General features: G+C 48.2%; 1 protein-coding gene across 7 annotated transcripts in view; it reads left to right on the top strand.

Moving 5' to 3' along the window:
• The first annotated feature begins 12,386 nt into the window (after positions 1 to 12,386).
• Positions 12,387 to 23,159, top strand: part of SEPTIN6 (septin 6) — a 75,245-nt gene continuing 64,472 nt past the window's right edge. For 4 of the 7 annotated variants that reach the window (XR_009692040.1, XM_061137212.1, XM_061137210.1 and 1 more), the window contains exon 1: positions 19,741 to 19,862. Coding sequence is in view for 6 of the 7 variants with exons in the window: in XM_061137212.1 (XP_060993195.1) it covers positions 19,803 to 19,862 (60 nt within the window). In the remaining variant the exon portion in view is untranslated. Of the gene's footprint in view, positions 12,406 to 13,260; positions 13,364 to 19,739; positions 19,863 to 23,159 lie in introns of those variants that run through there. The other 3 variants (XM_061137209.1, XM_061137208.1, XM_061137213.1) reach the window with 3 other exon arrangements.

The following is a 23,159-nucleotide window of genomic DNA, read 5'->3' as shown; positions in this document are numbered from 1 at the left end:
TTGTTCACCTGAAACTATCACAACATTGTTAATCAGCTATACCCAATACAAAATAAAAAGTTAAAAGAATAAAAAAAAGTACTTGCTCTTCAAAGTCCCCATAACCCACATCTCTGCAGGGAAAACAAAAGGTTTTTAATTCTGGAACCTACTTCCCCACCTGCTATATACACATCCATGCTCACCCTCAGCTTTTGACTCTAGCGAAAGATAATAGACTCACACCACTGGAACCCACCTCTGAACCTTTGTTTACCATCTGGCATTTCTCCACCCATTAAGTGTTTTCTTCTTAGACCTCAGCCTGATGAGATGACCATTGCCTTTCTCTTTTTCACCCAACCATCTCCTACTGCCATTCAGGCCTCAACTTAGTTATCACTATCTCTGGAAAGCCTTACTTCATTACCTGAATTGGGTACCCATCCCTTGAGGGTCTCAGAGCATCCGTGGTTTTCTTTATCACGTTGTGTTATAATGGCCTGTATGTCTTTTTCTCCCTCCACTCCCACCTAGACTGTAAGTTCCATAATAGCACTTGTACACTGCTATGTCCCCAGCATTATGTACTCTGTTCAGCAGTGCTCTGTAAACCTTTACTGAATAAATGAATAAATGAATCCATTCCACTGGCTTACCCACCCCTTGAAACTCTGGCTGTATCCTTGACTTGACCCCTCAGCTGCAGATTGACACTATAGGACGTCTGATTTTAAATGACATGAGTTCCCCATGAGTGGGCCTGGCCGAATTAGCTGCAAGTCAATATGCCCCCAGGTGAATGAACATACTTTATAAAGTTATTTAATACTTGACCAATTGAGTATGGAAAATACATGTTACAGTCAATGGTTACAATTTTATCTTAATTACTTCTAATAGGAACAAAATACGAGGTCTGATTATCTTTTGAGGTTCTTCTTGGCAGGTGATGATAGAATGTTGTCACTAGCTTACTTTTGTAAGGCCCCTAAATGTCTCATTTGCCATGGTAGGGGGGACTATCTGTGCAGGTGATTGAAAGGCAGATTCAAATTATTGGAGCAGAAATTTTAAAAGAGGGGGCGGGCTCTTGGCAAGTCTATGTCCTATAATGGTATTTAAAATAATAAATTGAAAAGATGAGGTTAGAGTGTTACCTGACCACAAGTAGAACTCACAAGATGGTAGTACCTTGGTGAAGTCACTGAGAGCCACAGTCTGTTCATCACCTTTGCAGTTTAAAACACCTCAGCTGGGGACTTCCCCAGTGGTTCAGTGGTTAAGACTTTGCCTTCCAATGCAGTGGCTGCGCATTTGATCCCTGGTTGGGGAACTAAAATCCCAAATATCTTGTGGCGGAAAACCAAAACGTAATGCAGAAGCAATATTGTAACAAATTCAATGGAGACTTTGAAAATGGTCCACATAAAAGATACCTGAAATATAACAAAACATCTCAGCTTCAGGAAAGCTAATTCATGACAGCCAATTTCACAAAAAGTAAAGCAGAGTGCCAATTTACTAACAGACAAAAAATGCAGAACTCCAAGGGAAAAATCATAAAGGGAAATATTGATAGATTTTGACTATACAAATAATTTAACTTCTTTACCCAAAAAACCCACTATAAATAAACTTAATGACAAAGGGTTAATATCCTCAGTATGTAAAGATCTCATAGTACTAAAGAAGGAGAAAAAAGTGTTTCAATATAAAAGTAGGCAAGGGACATGTGAAAGGTTATTGCTGAATGATAAGACGCCGGGATTCTTGGCCTCCAGAGCAGATGAATTCAATCCAGGGCCAGAGACGAGGCTGGATTGCTCAGAGCTTTTGTGTAATAAAGTTTTATTAAAGTATAAAGGAGATAGAGAAAGCTTCTGACATAGGCATCAGAAGGAGGCAGAAAGAGTACCCCCCTGCTAGTCTTCAGCTGGATGTTATATAGTCACTAGCAGTCTGTTAATGAAAAGAAAGAAATGTCTTAAAACTCAGAATGGCACCAGGCCCCTCATCCATAAATTGCATTTTGGGATAATCTTGGCACCAGATGATTCATCCCAGGCCATAAAATAATTGACTTGAATCTTGTAGAAGGACAGATTACCATACAAATAGTTTCATTTACACAGATTAGGGGAACAATAACTGAGTATAACATACTGGTTTGTCACGTAGGTTCTGAGCCATTTGGCAAACCAACTTGAAGACAGAGTCTGGGATAAATGCATAGCACATTAATATAGCTTAAGACAAATATTTCCATAAGAAAACTGTATTGGTTAACTCAAGGTTTGAGAATAGTTAGCTTCAGGTGAAACCAGGTGTCATTATGGCAACACAGTATTTTAAGAGAAACCTCCTTTTAAATTTGTATAGAGAAGGAAAAAAATATCGCTAGCTTGTCTCCTCCTGCCGCTTAAGAGAGATAAAAATGTCTGACACTTGCAGCCTATTTCTTCCATTTGGAGACCCCTGACCTTCCTGCCTGTTACCCTCTCACATGTATGAGAAATTCATAAAAGGAAAATATAACTGATAACTGAACATAAATCTTTCTGCTGTTAGTGGTGTGCTGAAGCCTACTGGCAGGTTTTGTAACCCCATGGACTGCAGCATGCCAGGCTTCCCTGTCCATCACCAACTCCTGGAGTTTGCTCAAGCTCATGTCCATCGAGTCGGTGATGCCATCCAACCATCTCATCCTCTGTCGTCCCCTTCTCCTCCTGCCTTCAATCTTTCCCAGCATCAGGGACTTTTCCAATGAGCCAGTTCTTCGCATCAGGTACAGCTTAAGACTTCATATTGACAGTTTGACATCAGTTGTTGTAAGAATATTTATACCATGGAAGTCAGCAAATGCTACATAACCGGGTTGTTTTTTTTCCCCCTCAAAGAACCAGTTGTTAAACATTTACCAGCTCATCACTGTGTATATTCAGTGACTCTCTCTCACCTGGATCCTTTCCAACAATATTCAAACATTCTCAAGTCTTTTCTGCCATCTTTAAGGAAACCTCAGCCCCCACATCTTCCTCCAGCTACTATTCTGTCTCTGTTTTATTTCATAGTCAAACTTCTCCAAAGAATTGACTATATTTCCTGACTCCATTCAGTCATTTTCCGATCATCCTTCAAGTTAATCAAGCCAGTTTTTGCCACCACCACTCCCCTGAAACAGCTCTTGTTGAGCTCAATGATCTCCATGAACCCTAAATTCTATGAACAGTTTTCCCTTACTTTCTTTGATCTCGTGGCAGTATTCAATTCTGTTGATATTTGCCTTCTTGAAATTCTCTTGTCTTTGGGCTTTGATGGCACAGGATACTGGTTTTCCTCTAACCTCTCTAACTTCTCCTTTTCAGTTCCCTTCTCAAGTTCTTCTCATTTCCCATCTAGAAATGCTGGTGTTTTCCAGGGATTAGTCTTGGGTCCTCATCTTTACTCTCTCCCTAGGCAATTTCATTTATTCTCATGGCTTTACACATTATCTATACACCAATGACTTCTTGATTTTTATCTCTAGGCCTGACCTTTTATGGGAGCTCCAGTTGCCTACTTGACATCTTCCCCTTCAGTGTCTCAAAAGCATCTCAAACTCAAGCTAGTTCCAAACTGGAGCCAAAGATGGTCTCTCTCTTCCTCAAACTAGAGGTTCTCCACTGTTCCCCATCTCCATAAAAAGCACCACCAAATAAGCCAGAAACATAAGAGTCAACTTTGGCATCCCTGTCTTCTTCACCTCCCACATCACCAAGTCTAAGTTGTCTTTATCTTCTAAATAGCTAGCCAATAAGCTTTCTTCTCTCCATCTTTACTTCTACCACCCTAGTACAAGCTTCCATGATCTTTCAGCTGGATGACTAAAAGAGCCTCCTAACTGGCTTTCTTTTTTAATTTAATTAATTTATTTGGCTGTGCTGGGTCCTCGCCACTGTGTGGTCCCCTCTCCAGTTGCAGTGAGCAGGGACTACTCTCTAGCCACGGTGCTCGGGTTTCTCATTGCAGTGGCCTCTACCACTGTGGAGTACGGGCTCCAGGGTGCATGGGTTTAGTAGTTCTGGCTCCCAGGCTCTAGAGCACAGGTTCAATTGTAGTGGTGCACGGACTTAATTTCTGTGTGGCTTGTGGGATCTTCCTGGACCAGAGCTTGAACCCATGTCTCCTGCATTGGCAGGTGGGTTCTTTACCACTGAGTCACCAGGAAAGCTCCCTAACTGGTTGTCTTCCTTCCTTCCTTTATTTTGGGCCATGATGTGAGGCATAGGATCTTAGTTCCTTGATCAGGGATTGAACCCATGGCCTCCACAGTGGACCATGAGGAAATTACCTTAACTGGTTTTCTGCCTCCATTTTCTTCTCTTCAATATGCTCTCCACACTGGAGCCAGGGAACTTTTCAAAACACTAGTCTGATCATGTCATACTCCTGTCTCAAATCCCTCAGTGGCTTCCCATTGCTTAGCATAAAAAATTCCAAACAGCTCCGTACAATGGCCAAGGGCCCTGAATGATTTGGCTCTATGCCCATGTCTCCAGCCTCATTGCATTCCACTCCAGTCCATCTGTACTCCAGGCACACCAGTTTCCTTTCTGTCCCTTGAATGGAGCCTCGGCACATGCTCTTCCCTTCGCCTGGAATCCTCTTTCAGCTTCAGTTCTCCCTTCACCTAGCTGACTCTTATTTAACCTATAGATCTCAACTCAAACACCACTTCCTCCAAGAAGCCCCCTACACTCACAGGCTGCTGCTGCTGCTAAGTCACTTCAGTCATGTCCGATTCTGTGCAACCCCATAGACAGCAGCCCACCAGGCTCCCAGGTCCCTGGGATTCTCCAGGCAAGAACAATTCTCCAGGCAAGGAGTGGGTTGCCATTTCCTTCTCCAATGCATGAAAGTGAAAAGTGAAAGGGAAGTCACTCAGTCGTGTCCGACTCTCAGTGACCCCATGGACTGTAGCCTACCGGGCTCCTCCATCCATGGGATTCTCCAGGCAAGAGTACTGGAGTGGGGTGCTGTTGCTTTCACAGGCTAGACTGAGTCAAATCTACATTCCCCCCACCCCTGCCATTATGGGTTCTCAGGGCACAATAAATATCTCCTTTATTGCTCTTATTGCAGTTTTAGTTCTTCATTTATGCATATGACTGATTATTATCTGTGCTCCCTACTAGACCATAAGCTCCATGAAGGCAAAGACCAAGTTCGTTTTTACTCATCATTGATCTCTGGCACCTAGTCTAAGACTTGGCATACAGTAGGTACTCTGGTGGCTCGATGGTAAAGAATCTGTCTGCCCTGCAGGAGACCCAGGTTCGATCCCTGGGCTGGGAAGATCCCCTGGAGAAGTGATTGGCTACTCACTCCATCCAGTATTCTTGCCTGGAAAATCCATGGACAGAGGTGTCTGGCGGGCTACAGTCCGTGGGGTCGCAAAGAGTCAGACACAACTGAGCGACTAACACTTTCACTTTCATTTTTCAGATACTCTATTAATATTTGTGAGGCTAATGATTTTTATGTATAGAAAATACATAAAACAGCAATTTCCTGGTGGTCCAGTGGTTAGGACTCCATGCTGTCACTACAAAGAGTGCAGGTTCAATCTCTGATCAGGGCAAGCTTGGCACAAGCTGCTTGGCATGGCCAGAAAAACAAAAACCCCACACAAAATGAAGCCAAGCAGTATTTCTCCCTTTGTTATGGCTTCCAGGAAGCTGAGAATCCTATTTAAAACTTAATTACAGCAATTATATCAACTCACTAGATTTAGCATATCTGAATCCTCTCTTTTGATAATGATGTTCTATTCCCAGTTTATTGACCCGTAAAATATGCTTTGGAATAAGATACTCTGTGTGTGTATGCACATGTGTATAGATACAAAACTAAATCAATGCGTTTTCAAAGCATTGACAGAATGATTAAAAAAAAATAAAACTTCACCTTAACCAATGAATGACTACTGGTGGTGATGGTGAAGCCCGTATCTCACTGAGGTGTCATTACCGTCTTGATTCTGTTTCTGTGGCTTATTTCAATCCTTTCACAGGGCTGGTGGCTCATCTGTGGAAGACTGCAAGGTCACTGGGTAGACACCTTGTCTCTCTAGATTCTGTACCATGTCTAGGGGCTGTCGGTAAATGTCATTCAACTCACAGAACTTATTGTCTTTTTAAACTTCTTTAAAAATTAATCAATTGATTAATTTACTTATTTACTTTTGACTGTGCTGGATCTTCATTGCTGTGCTCTGGCTTTCTTTAGTTGTGGTGAGTGGGGCCTACTCTCTAGTTGCAGTGCGTCAGCTTCTCATTGCAGTGACTTCTCTTGTTGAGGAGCCTGGGCTCTAGGGTGAGCAGTAAACCTTTTTTTAATCTTGTGAAATGTAACACATATCTTGAAGCGTTCCTAAAGCAGAAAGACAAAGCAAAAATCAATACTTATAAAGCAAACACCCATGTGACCACTGCTAGGTTAAGAAATCGAGCACTGGGGGAATTCCTTGGCTGTCCAGTGGTTATTACTCGCTGCCTTCACTTCCAGGGCTGGTTCAACCCCTGGTCGGGGAACTGAGATCTCACAAGCTGTGAGGCATGGTAAAAACAAAAACAAAAAAGAACAGAAACAGAGCATTGGTATTCATTGTCTATGCTGCATCTTGGTTACTGCCTTATGACATATTTGGTATTCACTATTCCCTGGTGACCCAGATAGTAACGAATCTGCCTGCAATGCAGGAGACCTGGGTTCAATCCCCAGGTGGGGAAGATCACCTGGAGGAGGGCATGGCAACCCACTCCAGTATTCTTGCCTGGAGAATCCCATGGACAGAGGAGCCTGGCAGGCTACAGTCGATGGGGTTGCAAAGACTCAGGCATGACTGAGCGACTAAACACAAGTACAGCACAGCACATTTGACTGTTAGTGCGTATATATCTGGTTTCCTCAGTTAGACAGGAACTTCCCTCAGAACAGAAGCCATATCTCATATTTCTTTCTACCTCTCCCAGTGCCCTGGTAGGTACATCATGCCTTTTACATGGTTATACATCTTAGACAAACTCTGTGACTCTGGGAAGACCACTGAGGACTAATTGTGGCAAACAAGAATTGTTCAGGAAAATACAAAATTGTATCATTTGTCCAAAATGATATGTACAGATAAGGTTCTATGGATAACTAGTATCCCTGATGGGGGTGGTAAGCCGAACCTTCTCTTGAGTTCTGGCTCTTGCCCAATGCAGAAAGTCAGCCTAGGACCACGGCAGTAGCCTCCTGACTGCTCTCCCTGTCTCTGTTCTTGCCTTCATTCAATCAGTTCTTCTCGTGGTGTCTTGAGTACACCATGTAAACGTAGATCTCACTGCTATACCACCACTCACTAACCACCATGCAGTGGTTCTCCAGTGGTAATTCACCTCACAACCGCTTGGAGAGCTTCTTACACACCCATATCCCTCCCAAACAAGGATTCTGATTTGGCAGGTCCAACGTGGTCTCTTGGCCTCTGTTTCTATAAGAAGAAGGACAGGTGATTCTGCTGCAGACATTCATCAAGAAACATTGCTTCAAAGACTCTTATTCTCTAGAGGGTGAAACCTTAGCATCTTTAAATGGTGCACAAGGCCCTTGTAATGGATGCCCTTTTTTAAAGCGTGCCTTGTTCCCTCCCTTCAACTCCAATCCCATGTCACTGTCACCATCATTTCTTGCCTGAACTGCTACAACCGTGTGTTAATTCCCGAGTCCTAAGGGCTTTCATCACTCTCTGCTCCAGTCTCCTCCCCAAGCCGGGAAAAGAGTGACATTTCAAAATTGCAAATGCATTCATTCTGCTCCCCTGCTCCAAACCCTTCGGTGGCTCCTCACCATCTAAGGGACAGTTTCTCCAGCTGGTTCAGGTGGCATGGCAGCTGGAAGTCGTGGTATTCTTTCTAGAATGCCAGAAAATAATTGATATATTCCATGGCACCATATGAAATCAAACACTTTTCAAAAGAACACTTCTGCTAGCAGAAAATACATCTACATAATGTGAGTGTGATACAAAATCATAGCCACAAGCACAGATGTCCATGAAAAAAGAAATAAACTGTTGAATTAAGCATGATCAGTCCTGGGACTGTCTGTTTAATATTCTTTTGCTACATGTTCATTCGTTCTGTTGCCTGCTCACAGATAAGAAGGAGCATCTGTCAAAGACTGAAGAAAACTTTATGGTTTAAAAAAAAGTTAAAATAGAAAAGTTTCTACCCATTAATTGATTTTTTTCACTGTGAGCATCCGTCTCACTTTGCTCCAGAATGGAGCAGGTATTGGCCCTAGAGAGCACAGCCTGAGACTCCGGACTCTGGAGCATAGAGGCTGAGCTCTTTGCCATGACCAGCATGCCCCTTCAAGCTCTGACCCCAGCTTCTCTCAGCCTCATTTACAACCACTGTCCTCTCCTCTACCATTCCCTCTGGCCAAGAGTTGGAATTCCCTAAATGTTCTTGCCTTTTTTTTTTCTGTGATTTTATACATGGTGTTCTGCTACTGTTCACCCCACCCCTTGATGGCCAGATAAGCTACTACTCTTTCTTCAGGATTCAATCCAAATGGGTCTTTTTTTTTCTTTTTGGCCATGCTGCGTGGCTTGTGTGATCTTAGTTCTCCCAGCAGACCAGGGAGTGAACCCACACCTCTTGCAGTGGAAGTGTGGAGCCCTAACCACTGGACCACCAGGAAAGTCCCCAAATGGGTCTTTGAGTTGCCTTCCCTCACCTCTCTGGGTGTCTACCTCCCCAAGGTCTTGCCCATGCCTGATTAGATTACTTATCCCATTACTGGTTGTTTGTGGAGCTGGAAACTGGCCGGGGAGCTACCTCAGGTCACAGCAGGGGTTCTTGTCATCCATTTTTCTTGAGTCCTCTGGCACTGAGCACAGTGGCTGATATGCAATGGAGGCTCAGGTCATATTCGTGGAATGAAGAGTAACATTTCAAAGGAAGCAAAGTTTATCTTTAGAAACTTCCAGTTGTCTACAAGGGTTCCCTCTCCATCTTTTATGGCACTTCTTTTCCAACCTAGACACTGTCTTCTCGTGCTGCCCACTGGAGTAATCCACCAGGAGCTGCCATTAGTATGACAGCCCAGGCTTCAGAATTTCCCCTCAATATCCTGCCAAACTTTACTCAGCCCTGTATCCCATCCATGGCTAGATTTCAGATAAACCAGTGGTTCTCAAACTTTAGCATAAATGAGAATCCCTTGGAGGACTTGTTCAAACACAGGTTACTGGGTCTCAGTGCTTGAGGTTGTGATTTGTAGGTCTGTCCAGGCTGGGGCCTGAGAGTTTGCATTTCTAACTTCCCAGGTGACACTGAGACTGTTAGACAAAGATCACCTTTTGAGAACTACTGGAATAAACTGATGTCAAACCAGAGGCAGGAGGTAATGATGCACAAAGGAGTCCTTATTTCCTCTTGACTTGCCCCTTCACTGAGTTTCTGATTTTATCAGCACTGTCCGATTTGGTTAATCTCAGGTCATTTCCCCTCCGCTTCACCTTGTCCTCTTCCTCCAACTTTCTGATCTTATTTTTCAGATGATTCTCGGCGTCTCCACTTTAGAGCAATGTGACTACCCTTTCTTCTTCCATAAAGCCAGTCTCAGGACAAAGCCCTTTCCTGAGCTGTTAGTTCCATTTCACTGCCCTCTTCTCCCTCCCTCCCCCCATCCCTGACCCCTTCCCTCATCCAGTCTGAGCACCCCCTTCCCCAGCCATCAGGGTGACTTTTCTAAAGCTTGGCTTTAATTAGGGCCCCCTCCTATCTAGCAGGGATGGCCATTTCCCCTCCCTGGGGAGTCCGGTTCCACAAACAACATTAGCAAGTTAATGACAGTCACCTGCTGGCCTGCGGAAGTTGCTGCTTGCTCCAGCTTCCTTAAGGACAGTGGAAACACTGAAAACACCACATTTACATGCTTCCGTTTATCCATTCACTCAACAAACATTGATTGAGCACCTGCCAGATAACTGTGCAGGGCCCAAGGGACCTGCGAGGATACACTGAACATGAAGACAGGTTCATGGGTCCCCAGGGTCCACGAGACCTCAACAGGGACAGACATGCAAGGAAGTGACTGACCACTAGTGAGCCCTCCTGCCTCAGCCCTTTGTGTTCACTCTGTGTCTGGGCTAGTGACCCAGGACCAAAGACTGGGAGATAGAACCCAGCGAATTTCCAAATTTCTCTGTTTTCCTTCCCTCTGCCCCACTTCTTCGTTGAAATAAGGATGGTAATCCATAGCATTCAGTTATGGGCCCCTTTCATGGAGTCAGGCAAGGAATGTAAAGCCCAGAATGTAGTGAGCTAGAGTGTCTCTACACATACACCCACACTGCCCCTCACATTGACCTGCACAGACTGACAGACACACACACAGCACTGGCATGCACACGTTTTCATACACACCAATACACAGCAAAAGTACACACTGACACACATCGACACAGACCCACTCACTGAAACACACACACACACGGTGGCAGATACAAAAAAAACCAAACAGTAAATACATGCCTGTACACACACACGCCTTGACACACAGACACAGCGGATGCACACTGACAGACAAATGCACATCTACTCACACATCAACACCCACCGCACCCCGCGGAAACCCGGAAGCCTGAGGCGCTTGCAGCCGCAGGTGGCAGGTTCCTGAGAGACCAAAGGGTTGCGGGAGACTTGAGTTACACATTTGGTTCCAGTCTGCGAGGGTCATTGTTTTGGAGGCGGAGGCCTCCGCGAGGTTGTGAGGGTTCCTAGGGACAAGAGGGCAGAGGGGGGCATATGGCCGGGGCACCAAGGGTTCGGCGCTTCGGTAGACCCTGTGCCGGGTGGAAATGCCTTGAGCTTTGGTGGGCGAGGAGCGCTTAGGCGGGGGCGGGGTGATTTGGAAGGGGTCGGGCAGGGTTCCCAGGGAGCCCCGCCGTCGGCCAGTCCAGCTCCGTCGGGCACTCCGCCTGCTCGCCGACGCTGCGGGTATCAGCTCTCTCAGCTCTGCTTTCCAAATGTACGGCTCGGCTCCCGCCACCCACCAAACCTCAGATCCAGGTCAGAGTTAATGACCTCCAGTCCTTCCCCGCTCTCCACGATTCAGCCTTTGCAGCGCAGACCTGTCTGCCGGCCAGACACCCGGTCTGCGAGCCGCCCGCCCCCACTGCTCCCCGCCCCCATCCGGTCCCGGCCCAGCCTTACGGCGGTTCCTCAAATACCAGCCAGGTCCCGCACGTGTCGGCCACCCGAATCCAGGGCCTGGCGCCTCGCCCAGGCCCTGCCCCAGCGCCCTGGCGGGCCTCGGAGACGATAGTCGCCCCGCTTCTCTGCCACCACCATCTGCCCTTCCGGCCAGCGCTGTCCGTCCACAGAGCTTCCTAGTTCTGTTCCCTGACTGTGCCAGGCTCTTCCCTTTCGGCCCCTCCAGGGTCTCCCGCACAATGGGCACCTCCAGAGCTTGGCTCTTATGTCCCTACAGAGCCACCTCCGGATTGTGTCTCTTCCTTCTCCTGTACCCCCCCGCCCCCAGTCCAAACCCTCTGTCCGCCGGTTCAGGAAATGCTTAATTGGGCGCTTGGTGGATGCCAGGCCCCGAAGAAGGCTCTGAGGATGCATTTTGCGGAGTCGTTGTTCTTAAGGTTCACACGCACGTGAAGAGCTTCCGGAGACCGTGTGACATGCACTGTCCCGGCAGGTGGAATCAAGGGCCATGGGAGCGCCTCCTACGGCCACCCCAGTTTCTCTGCCTGCCCTTTTCCCCGCTCGCGGGCCTCCGGGTCGGGGTCCCTTCTCCCTCTCAGTGGTTCCCATTTTTCTTTTTTCCTCCCTCCTGCCTCTCCACCTCAGGCGCTCCCGCCTTGGGCCAGCTCCCACGCCTCATCCCGGCCCCGTCGCCGGCCGGGCTTCCCCCCCAGGGATCTGTCTCCCCCCGCGGTCCCGGGTTCCACTCGAGGATCCGAGTGCGTCTCAGAGACCAGGGCACCTGCCCTTTTAAGGAATGGAGTGGATGATCCCGCCCGCTCCGGCCTCGGGCACGCCAGAGAGCTAGCAGGGTCCATGGCCAGGAGAAGGGTTGCGGGGCGTCAGGCCGAAGAGAGGGAGAGGTGCTGAGGGCAAGGGAGGGGACCCGCGGCGACGGAGGGCCGAGAGGAAAAGGAAAGCAGGCGGGCAGAGCCTCTGCCTTCGGAGGGTCGCCCTCTGCTCACTGCGGCCGCCTAGCCTCGGGCTGACCCAAGGTTAAGGGGAAATCAGGGGGCGGGACAGAGCCCCTGGAGGCTGCTCCGCGTCCCTCTGCCAAATCCCGCTCCACGGAGCTGGGATTTCAGTAACGGGCCCCTCCTCTGAGAGTCGCCGGCGGCCGAGGCTCTACAGGGGGGTAAGTCGTCCGAGCCTCCGCTCACACGCCTATCGCCTAGGGCTCGGTGGGGAGAGGAGGTGCGGGACGCAACGGTGGTGAGCTCGAACATGACAGCCCACAGCACCCGAGGCGGGGAAACCCCAGGGCAGAAGGGGCACTTCGAGTCTGGACCCCTGGCCTCGGACACCGCATGTCACAGCTCAGTTGCGGGGCCGGCAGTGCGGCTCCCCCCAACCTCCCCCTTTCTAAGCTCCGCTGGGAAGCGGCACCTGCCACAGCTCTCCTCCTCCTGGTCCCCACCGGCCTCAGCAGCCCGCCCGGGCCGGAGTGGGGGAGGTGTGGTGGAGCAGCGAGACTCCAGCAGCGGCCGCTCCCCTCCAGGCACCCTGAGATTTCGGTGGGGAGAAATAGGGGGTCGGGGATGCAGGGAGGAGGAAGAGGAAGACCGCAGGGGTCAGCCGCCGTGCGGTGCGCGGCGGGGGGGAGGGGCGGGGGCTCCCTTCCAGCCTCCGGGGTCTGGGGACTCAGGGATGTAAGGCGGGAGCAGGGGGGTGTGACAATTCAGCAGAGGTCGGGACGTACCACGGAGCCCAGTGGCGGGGGGGGGGGGCGGGCAAAGGACTGGGTCACCGAGGGGAGCCCCCGCCTCCCTTCGCACAGGCCTACAACTGAGGTTGCAGGGAGAGCTGGAACCCTGCAAGCAGGAGAGGGAAGCGGCGCGTTAAATCCGCCCCCACGCCGCACCCCACTTCCGAGGGGGTGGGCGACAGAGGAGAGGTCGGGGTTGGAGCAGCAGCGAAGGGGCCCCTCCCTTGCACCTCCCCCCGCCGGACTTGGTTGCGCCCGAAGTGTAACACTTTCTCTTTGTCGGAGGAGCGCCGCTGTTTCCTGTGCTCTAGCTCCCGTTGCGGCGGCGCCCGTGGCAGCCCTGGCGGACGCAGGAGCGATGGCAGCGACCGATATAGCTCGCCAGGTGGTGAGTGCGGGGCTTGGGTGCCAGCGTCGGGGCCGGGGGCCTCGGAAGAGCCGAGGAGACCTGGCCGCCGTCACCGCCGCCGCAAGGAGGGGCAGTGGGCACCATCCAGGAGACCGGGTGCGGTGGGACTTCTGCTCCCGGGGTCAGCGACTCAGTCCCCCAGCCTTCCGTCCCCGAGAACCGTGGTGGCGGGCGGGTGGGGGAGGCGAGAGGACTGGTCCAGGCTGCAGGCTAGCGGCTGAACTTGCATTGCCCAAGAGCTGCAGCCGGCGCCGCCGCCGCCCTCGCTGCAGCTGCGGCCCCGCCGCTGGGGCGTTGCCGAATGAATGGCCGCACGGGCCGCCGAGCCCTTCGGGTCCCCAGCACCCTGGCCTCGCTCCCTCGGGCCTTCGGGCCGCTCCCCAGCGCCCCACCACGCGCCGGGACCCGGGCTTCCTCAGCCAGAGGGGCGTGGGGCTGGGGTGAGCCTGGGGCAGGAGGCGGCGAGTGGTGAGGGGGGCGGGGAGGTGACTGGCTGGGGTAGGGTTTTTCCATATGCATTACATATGTGACTGCGTGTGTGTGTGTGTGTGTGTGTGTGTGTATCACTGTGCGTTTGAGTGCGCGCGCGCGCACTCGTGCCTCCCCGGGCGGACCACGGCGGTGCCCGGCTTGTCTGTGACCCTTGATGCGTCCGCCTGTTTCTGGGAGTGTACTCAGTCCCTGGTGCGTGTCCCTGGGTCCGGACGCTTCTCTCCCCGTTTGCTTGTGCTGTGTGCCTCTGGGTCTCATTTGTGCGTCTGTGTGGGCTGCAGTCCGCTGGCCTGTAGGTGGCTGGCTGGCTGCGTATTTTGGCGTGTTTCTGACACCTGACCCGGGTTTTGCGGGACCCTGGAGGTGGGGGGATCTGTCTCTGGTGCGAGTTCTGTGTCACTGGGCTTGTGTGCCAAAACCTGTGGCGCTGCCTTCTTGACATGGGACTCAGGAAAATAAGTGTGACGGTTACAAAAGCGGTGCCGTCTCTCTCTTTTTGTTGGCAGCCAACTCTGGAAAAAAAAAAAAAATCTTCGTTTAACGAACTGAAGTTTTCCAGCCTGGGATGTGCAGAGAAATTATACTGAAGTGACCTGAGGCTCCATGTTTGTTTTTTTAGACCAGAAGTTTCGTTGCAATGGGAGGGGTATGTTTCCACTTGAGGGAACAACCTGGCCTTTCTATTCCTCCCTGAGTGTCTGGGATTTCTAAGAAGCCCACAGTTACCAGCACCCTGAAGTGAGGAAGGAGACTGAAGTAGAGCTAGGTCAGATCCCATGACAGTAAATATCTGTACTGCTTGATGAAAATCTCTGAAACACACTCTCACAGGACTTTTAAACCTTGTGTCATACTTATTTAGGGAAATAGTCCATGCAATGCAATTCTAGTGCAAAAATATATATATAGCCTCTAGGTATTTGGTGTAATTGAAATTGATTGGTTTTCAAAATCTGAATCCAGAATCTGGTAGTATTTTTTCTACAGGATACGGCTAAATTTATTCCACTGTCTTGTTCCTGTTTGGAAGGGCAAGGTGATTTCTTTGGATCCTCCCCTACTGCCCTGCAAGACCCTAGCCTGGAGTTCTTTAGGCATTCAGGGTGTGGAAGGACCAGGAGTACTTGGGAGACCATGCTCTGCGATAATGGCGTTTGAGAGAATTCTTTTCTTCCCAAGATTGGCACTCTAATGTGTATTGCATTTGTGTTTTGAGAGCTCCCTCAGTGCCTTTCTGCTCCTCTATTTTAGCGATGGCATGCCTTAAGGAGAAGAATTAGTCCCCTAGATTACACTTGCTCCATCCTTAGTGACCAATAAGGATGCTAATGATTTTTCCTGTCCACTAATGAATTTGCACTGACCTGCCCATACTCTCTCACCAGTCCCCCTAGCCTGAATCAGGGTTGCAGGGCAGATGTGGCAAAGAGGAACCTTCCAGAAGGTTGTGTTTCACCTGGGGCTACCCAGAGATCCCCTTTGTTCTGAAAATGGAGGGGGTTGGTTTAGGGCCACTTGGATAGCTCTGCTTGGTTCCAGTTTGCTCTGGGTGGCCTTGCCCTACTCTACAATGAAGAACAAAATTGTATGCCAAATCCTGAAGCTGAAAGGGCAGCCAGAGCCCTTGAGACCTTGTTATCGTGATAAATGGGTTGCTGGGAAAACTGACGTCACTCTCCAGGCCCCCCTCCTCCCCCAGTCAGTGAAGCTCTTGTCTCTGTGTCATTTGTCTCTCTGCTTGCCTTTGTGTCTGTAAGAAGTTGTAATTCACCAGGGGAAGATGCAATTAACTTGGGAGACCTTGGACGTCTGGTTGCTGATTGTTTCTTTCAGCAAAGGCATATTCAGGGTTTGGGAAAAGAAGACTAGAGTCTTAACCTAAGTGTGCCTAGCCTAGGAGTTCTTTTTAATGAGCTCTGAGATACGGTGCCATGCAAGTGGTGCTCTGGTGTGTGTGAGGGATGGGCTGTCCTCTCCAGAGTCAGTTGAGGGTCACTCTGGCCTGTAAGATAACATCAACTAGTGACAAAAACAGACCTTAGAGTTCCTGGGTAGGACCCTTATTTGTGCACACATGGAACTTGAAAGCTCAGCTTTTGCTTCCATAACACAACCCCACCCTATTTGAATGAACACCATAAAGATTCTTTGTGACAAAACTGTTTCTTTAGCGTGTCCACAGGATTTATTTGATTGACTAATAAGTGTCCAGCACTATGGCTAGCCCTGGTCAAGGATACTAAAAAAAGTAATAGAGGTACTTCCTGGCTTTTACACTTATTCTAGTCTAGTTGGAAAGACTAATTGTGTACATGGGGAAATAATTAGAGAACTACAGAAGATTCTTGGGATGTTCCCATCTCCAGCCCCTGCCTGTGATGTGGCTTGGGCTACTATTAATATATACTCTAATGGGACTTCCCTGGTGGTCCAGTGGGTAACACTTTATCTTCCGATGCAGGGGATGTGGGTTTGATCCCTGGTTGGGGAGCTAAGATCCTGCCTGCCTCTTGGCCAAAAAACCGAAACATAAAAAAGAAAAACACAGAAGCAATATTGTAACAAAGTCAGTAAAGACTTTAAGAAAATGGTTTACATAAAAAACCCTTAAAAATATATGTTTATATATGGTCTAGTGGTTTTCCGTACTTTCTTCAATTTAAGTCTGAATAAAGTCAGGAAAACCACTAAACTCTCTCTCTCTCTCTCTCTCTCTCTCTCTCTCTCTCTATATATATATATATATATATATATATATATATATATATATATATTTATATATATACACACACACACAAATATATATTTTAAGGGTTTATTTTTATTTTTATGTAGAGCATTTTCTTAAAGTCTTTATTGACTTTAGTCCATCTAGTCAAAGCTATGGGTTTTCCAGTAGTCATGTATGGATGTACAAGTTGGACTCTAAGGAAAGCTGAGCACTGAAGAATTGATGATTTTGAACTGTGGTGTTGGAGAAGACTCTTGAGAGTCCCTTGGACTGCAAGGAGATCCAACCAGTCAATTGTAAAGGAAATCAGTCCTGTATATTCATTGGAAGGACGGATGCTGAAGCTGAAACTCCAATACTTTGGCCACCTGATGTGAAGAACTGACACACTGGAAGAGACCATGATGCTGGGAAAGACTGAAGGCAGGAGAAAGGGATGACAGGATGAGATGGTTGGATGGCATCACCAACTTGATGGACATGAGTCTGAGCAAGCTCTGGGGGTTGGTGATGGACAGGGAAGCCTGTCGTGCTGCAGTCCACGGGGTTGCAAAGAGTCGGACATGACTAAGCGACTGAACCAAACTGGTATGTATACACACACACACAGTGCGTCACAAGAGATGGACACAACTGAGTGACTGAACTGAACTGATATGTGTATGTATACACACACACACACACACACACACACACACACACACTCTGCGAGGTTCCATGTCTTGTCCAAGGTAACTAGGAAGGCATGGCGTGGGCCCCAGAGGCCACAGCTGCTGGCTTTTGCACTGAGTTGTTTCTTTCAATGTTGCTTTTTAGGGTCCAGCCTATAAGTGCTGGCCCATAGAAAGTAGGGCTTACTGATTCTGATTTGAACCAATCCCACAATGTGGACGATGATACTTTCCTTCAGTGGCAGCCAGATAATGGTCTTTCTCCCTAAAGAAAGAGCTTGCCGGGCCCAATGCTGCCAGGGTACCACCTACAGGTGGCTGCACTCTGGTCTTGCTATCAATGACACTTAACCTTGATTTCCATTGCAGTGCCTTGCCTCAGCCATCTCCACCACCTCCCACTAAAAGTCATATTCTACCCCAAGCAGGGAGATGAAAACTGTAACATTCACCTATATCTCTGCAAATACAGCATATGCAAATACAGCACTGAAGAAGACTTGCATGGCCCCAAATAGTAAAATTTCATGAATCTAAGTCGAGGGTCTGTGGATGATCATGGTACTATTTTCCAACTTTTCTGTGTGTCTGAGACTTTGCAGAGTTAAAAGTTGTAGGGCAATGGCAGTGTCCGTCCTCCTCCTCGCAAATGCCACATGGCCCCTACCCTCGGGGAGTTTACGATCTAGTAGTGGAGGCAGACACAATTAACTATGATTATCCCTGTGATGTGCTGCAGAGGAGAGCTACTGCCTGCTAGGATAGTTCATTACAAGGGAACGTGATCCAGCCCTGGCCGGGGTTGGGGGGGTGGGGGTGGGTGACAGGAAAGGCTTGCTGAGGGCTTTAACCAGCAGAAGGATAGGTGTGAAGATGGGGGATCTCACGTCTGCTCCCAGGCTGGGAACATTTCCTTTGTCAATTCACACACTTTTATTTTCATTCATTCCTTCTGCATGTGTTTATTGGGCACCGACTCTGCCAGGCTCTGTGCCAGGTGCTGGGAATATAGTGGTGGGCAAGGCCCACACGACAGCCCTCTCAGAGCTTCCAGATGAGAGGCCAGAATAAGCCCTCTTCATATCCTAAAACCCGGAAATATGAGTGTCAGCGGCGTTCTTATTACAAAACTGTATTACAACCGAGCAATTTGTCTGTATAGTATAATGAGATTTTGATCTGCAGTCATGTGCACATTTACTTTGTAGAGTCTCTGCTGTAAATTTTCTATTAATTGCTGGCTTTGTTACCCAGCACGGCCCCTCCCTTTGTGTGCTGTAAGGGAGAGAACCCGTAGCATTAGCCTGAGCAAAACTAATTAGGAATCTAAGTCCCCTGGAAAAAGGTATTCCAGAACTAAATGGGACTGATTTCTGGGCTTTCCTGGGTTTCTGGATTATCAGAGCCGGGGTTTCATGTTAGTATGAACAACTGAGGAGCGCTTTTCAGTCACGTGTACATTAAAACCACATTCAAGAAAGAACCAGCGAGAAAAGAAAGAAAAAGAATACCGTGGATGAGTGTAACATGTGTCTTTCAACGATCTCAAAATGCTTCCATCTGTATGATTTCATTTTCCCCAACAGCTTCCTGGACGAGTATTATTGTTCTTTTCATTTTATGGGTTCAGGGAGACCAAACGACTTAGTCCAAAGTGTTATTGCTGGTCAGTGGATGAAGCAATGAAACATCTACCAGCTGACACAAATTCAGTTTTTAAAACACCCTGGCCTTGTCATCATGATTCCAAGAAATAAAAATCCTGACATGTCCCTTCTACCCCTCTGTTCACTGCATCTTCCCCTCCCCCCAGCACACTTAATCATAGAGGTCAAGAAAGACTATACTTGGGTGCTTGGGAGATGCTCTGATGTTAAAAAGAGATTCTCAGCTTAAACCCCAGATGGCGCAGTCATGGCAATGTGTGGGCTTGCTTTCTTTCTTCTTTCCCATATTGCTTTAAATAAAAATCTTGGAGCCACCAGCCATGTAATGATGGATTATTTTAAGTAACAACTGGCGGGGGAGAGGGGCGCAGGATGAATTAGAAACACAGACCCTTCCTCCTCGGTTTGGCAGGAGGAGGCTTCTGCTGCTGGGATTTGAAACCGTGGGTTTTCTCTGCTGCCTGCACAGAGGAAGGAGGCCACATGCTTGGGAGGGGGAGAAATAACGTTCCCTCTTCTGCAGTGTCTTCTCATTAGAGGCAGCCATCTGCTGAATTACGCAGCATGCTCTCCACTGGCCTCGGAGTCGGGTCATTCCTTCCACTCACATAAAGGGGACTGCGGGAAGGATTCGCGGGCCTTCTCAGGGACAGGACCCAGGGCTCAGGTTTCTCCAGCCAGGGCCTTCTCTGATCCCCTAGGAAAGCGCCGGGGTAGCAGGGGCCGAGCCTTGCTTTCACGGCCCTGATGAGGTGTGAGGTCATGTTCGGTTTCCTTTTGCAGCAGAGGCCCCAGCTCTGAGCACTGGCGCTGAGGCAGGAACTGGGTTTTTTCAGATCCCCTTTAAATGAGACCAGATGGAGGCAGAGGCAAATTCAGGCTCCTCAGAGGACAGTTGGGCATTCATCCAGAGGCCTGTGAGTAAACCTTTTTTTTTTTTCTTCTCTTTTTAACAGATTGGACATAACAATGGCCAGAACACCTAGGAGACTCTTTAAATGACCTGATTGGAAGTGAAGCTGTCTGGCTTTTGTGGGAAAGTTCACCCACCCTGGGCAGGGGTCACCCCTGGCCTGAGGTGGAGGAGATCTTTTACCTAGAATCTGGCCTGTTGGCTTCGGTAGCCCTGGGGCTCTTAGAGGCCAAACTGAGGCTCAGGCCTGAGTCAGAAGAGAGGGAACTGGGAGCTGGAGGCGGGAGAGAGGAGGCAGAAGAAGGGCACCGGCCTTGATGAGCCTGTTCCGCCACCCTTCTCCTCCTGACTAGCATCAGCCCCAAGCCCCGTGTCTTGGAATTCTAGCAGCAGAAAGAAATCTCTGTGCCACTTGAGTCAGCCTTTCCATTTGAGAGTGGCTGGCTGCTTGTCAGGGTCGCCTCACCGGTCTCTGCCTCTAAATCACTGTGTGACTGGGGACACGTCACTTCCTCCCTCTGAGTCTCTGTTTCCCCTTTTGTAAAAGGAGCCGGTTGGATGAAGTGATCTTTAAGGGCGTTTCCAGCTCTAACAGCGTACAGTTCTTGTGTTTCCTAGTCCTCTGGCCTGATTTCTTTCAAGTCCTTGACTTCTTCTGCTTCCAAACGAGATGGCAGAATTTAAGTCCACCTTTTCCTTGCTTTGACTCCTTGAGCTGGGTGGAAAGACTGTTGTAAAGAAAGCAAGCCAGTGGTTTTTAGCTCAGCAGGGTCTCTGGAACTGGAATGGAAAGCAACGACCCTTCAGATATTGTCTGTCTATCCGTGTAGGTCTATATAGCTGTTGTCTTCCTATAAAAGTATATGATAGCTGAATTTTTGTCTATTGAATCCCCTTTTAAATGCACTAGAAGAGCTAGCTATTTAATAGAATCCTGCTGTGAATCCTTTTACAGGAGGAAAAGCCACTCTGGAATTGATCTGGTGTATTAAAACCCAGAGTTGGATTTGCCACAACTGGGCCTTCTGTCTCCACGGGGGGCATGGTTTCCTGTGTGCCTCCCCAGGATCCCCTAAGTTACTCCCCTACTGAAAGGCACTGGGGCCCCCAAGGTGTGCTGCTGGCTTTTTCAGGCTTTATGTCTCATCCAAAAGGCCCCCACATTTCTCTCTTCCAGTTAGGGCATCATTATTACTGTCAGTTTCCTCATCCCAGTTTAATCAGAGCCAGGGAAATCCTGACATTTCATGTGTTAGGCATATTGGAGTTTTTTGCTTTCATTTTTGTTTTTAACCTCTGGGAACTTATCAGTACTTTTGTGCTTCTTATGGCTAATAATGCAGGTCATTAACATGATTATCTCTATCAGTTGTATCCAACTCTTTGCGACCCTATGGACTGTAGCCCTCCAGGCTTCTCTGTCCATGGGATTCTCCAATCAAGAATACTGGAGTGGGTTGCCGTGCCCTCCTCCAGGGAATCTTCCCAACCCAGGGATTGAACTTGTGTCTCTTATGTCACTTGCTAGTGGTAAAGAACCCACCTACCAATGCAAGAAACAAGAGACACAGGTTCGATCCCTGGGTTGGGAAGATTCCCTGGAGGAGGGCACGGCAACCCACTCCAGTATTCTTGCCTGGAGAATCCCATGGACAGAGGAGCCTGGCAGGCCACATTCCGTAGGGTCATACAGAGTCAGACACCACTGAAGCGACTTAGCATGCACGCACTTGACAACACTGGAGGCAGCAAATAGGGCTAGCATCCACGTGATTGCTTCATCAGGTTGTGCGATTTGACTTTGACTTCTGCTTCACGTGAATCTTTTTGGTGTTGCTGTTGTTTTTGGCTTCACCAACTTTGTGCTTTGTGGGTTTTCTCTAGTTGCGGTGAGCAGTTACTCTCTAGTTGTGGTGATTTCTCATTGCGGTGGCTTCTCTTGTTGCAGAGCATGGGCTCTAGGATGCTTGGGCTCAGTATTTGTGGCACACTGGCTTAGTTGCTCCGCAGCATGTGGGATCTTCCCAGAGCAGGGACTGAACTCATGTCCCCTGCATTCACTGGGAGGCAGATACTGAACCACTGGACCACCACTTATTACTTTATAATAATAAGGCATAACAGGGCTTTCCTGATGGCTCAGCACTGAAGAATCCGCCTGCCAATGCAGGAAACTTGGGTTTGATCCTTGGGTTGGGAAGATTCCCTGGAGAAGGAAGAGGCAACCAATGCCAGTGCTCTTGCCTGGAAGACCCCATGGACAGAGGAGCTTGGCTGGGTACAGTCCATAGGGTCGCAAAGAGTCACACACAACTTAGCGACTAAACAACAACAACATGCTACATAATAATGTTATATATATATATATTATGGGGCTTCCCACATGGTGCTAGTGGTAAAGAACCCATCGGGAAAATCCCCTGGAGGAGGCCATGGCGACCCACTCCCGTATTCTTGCCTGGAGAATCCCCATGGAGAGAGGAACCTGGGGGGCTACAGTCCATAAAGTCGCAGAGTTGGACACGATTGAAATGACTTAGTATGCATGCACCTATGTTATAATAAGGAAAATAATAAGGTTTTATTGTATTATTGGTAAAACAAATATTTTATATACAATAAAACTGCCTGAAAGCTGAATACTTAACTGAATTATCTGATTATCTGTACATAAAGCAACTTTTTCATTGTAACTAAAGATTTTGCTGAACTATCTGAGGCTACTTTCCTGCCTAGGAAAATATCATCATAGATGCTTTTTAAAAAATAACATTTTAATTCTGATTATAAAATTAAAATATGCCTACTGTAGAAAGTTTGGAAAACAGAGGAAAGCACCAACTCTTACAGCCCCTCCAGCCCCAAAACGACCATTGTCATCATTTTGGTATATATTCTTCCAAGCTTTTAAAAATGCATATATACTTATTTTCCCCATGATTGGGATGATCCTGTATACACAAGGTTTTGTTTTTTTCGCCTAACAGTATTTGGTGATCATGTTCCTATGCTATTAAATATTCTTAGAATATGATTTTTACCATCCGCTTAATAGTCCATCATGCATCACTGAACTATTCATTGAGTTTGAACATCCTGAAGATTTTCAGGGTCTCTCAGAGGTCAATATTCAGAGCTGGGGATGGATGTAGCGAAAGGGAAGGTGTGAGAAATTAGGCCCACCACGAAGTGACACATGAGGCTGCCAGAGAGACTCTGATTTCCATGTTTCTGTCCTTTCCTAGCATCTCCATACCAAGGCCAGAGGAAGAAAGTCAAGGGCAAGCCCAGTTATCAGCCA

Source organism: Dama dama, chromosome X (genome assembly GCF_033118175.1).
Source record: "Dama dama isolate Ldn47 chromosome X, ASM3311817v1, whole genome shotgun sequence".
NCBI lineage: Eukaryota > Metazoa > Chordata > Mammalia > Artiodactyla > Cervidae > Dama > Dama dama.
Note: the sequence above shows the minus strand (reverse complement) of the source record. Positions and strands in the feature narration are given on the sequence as shown.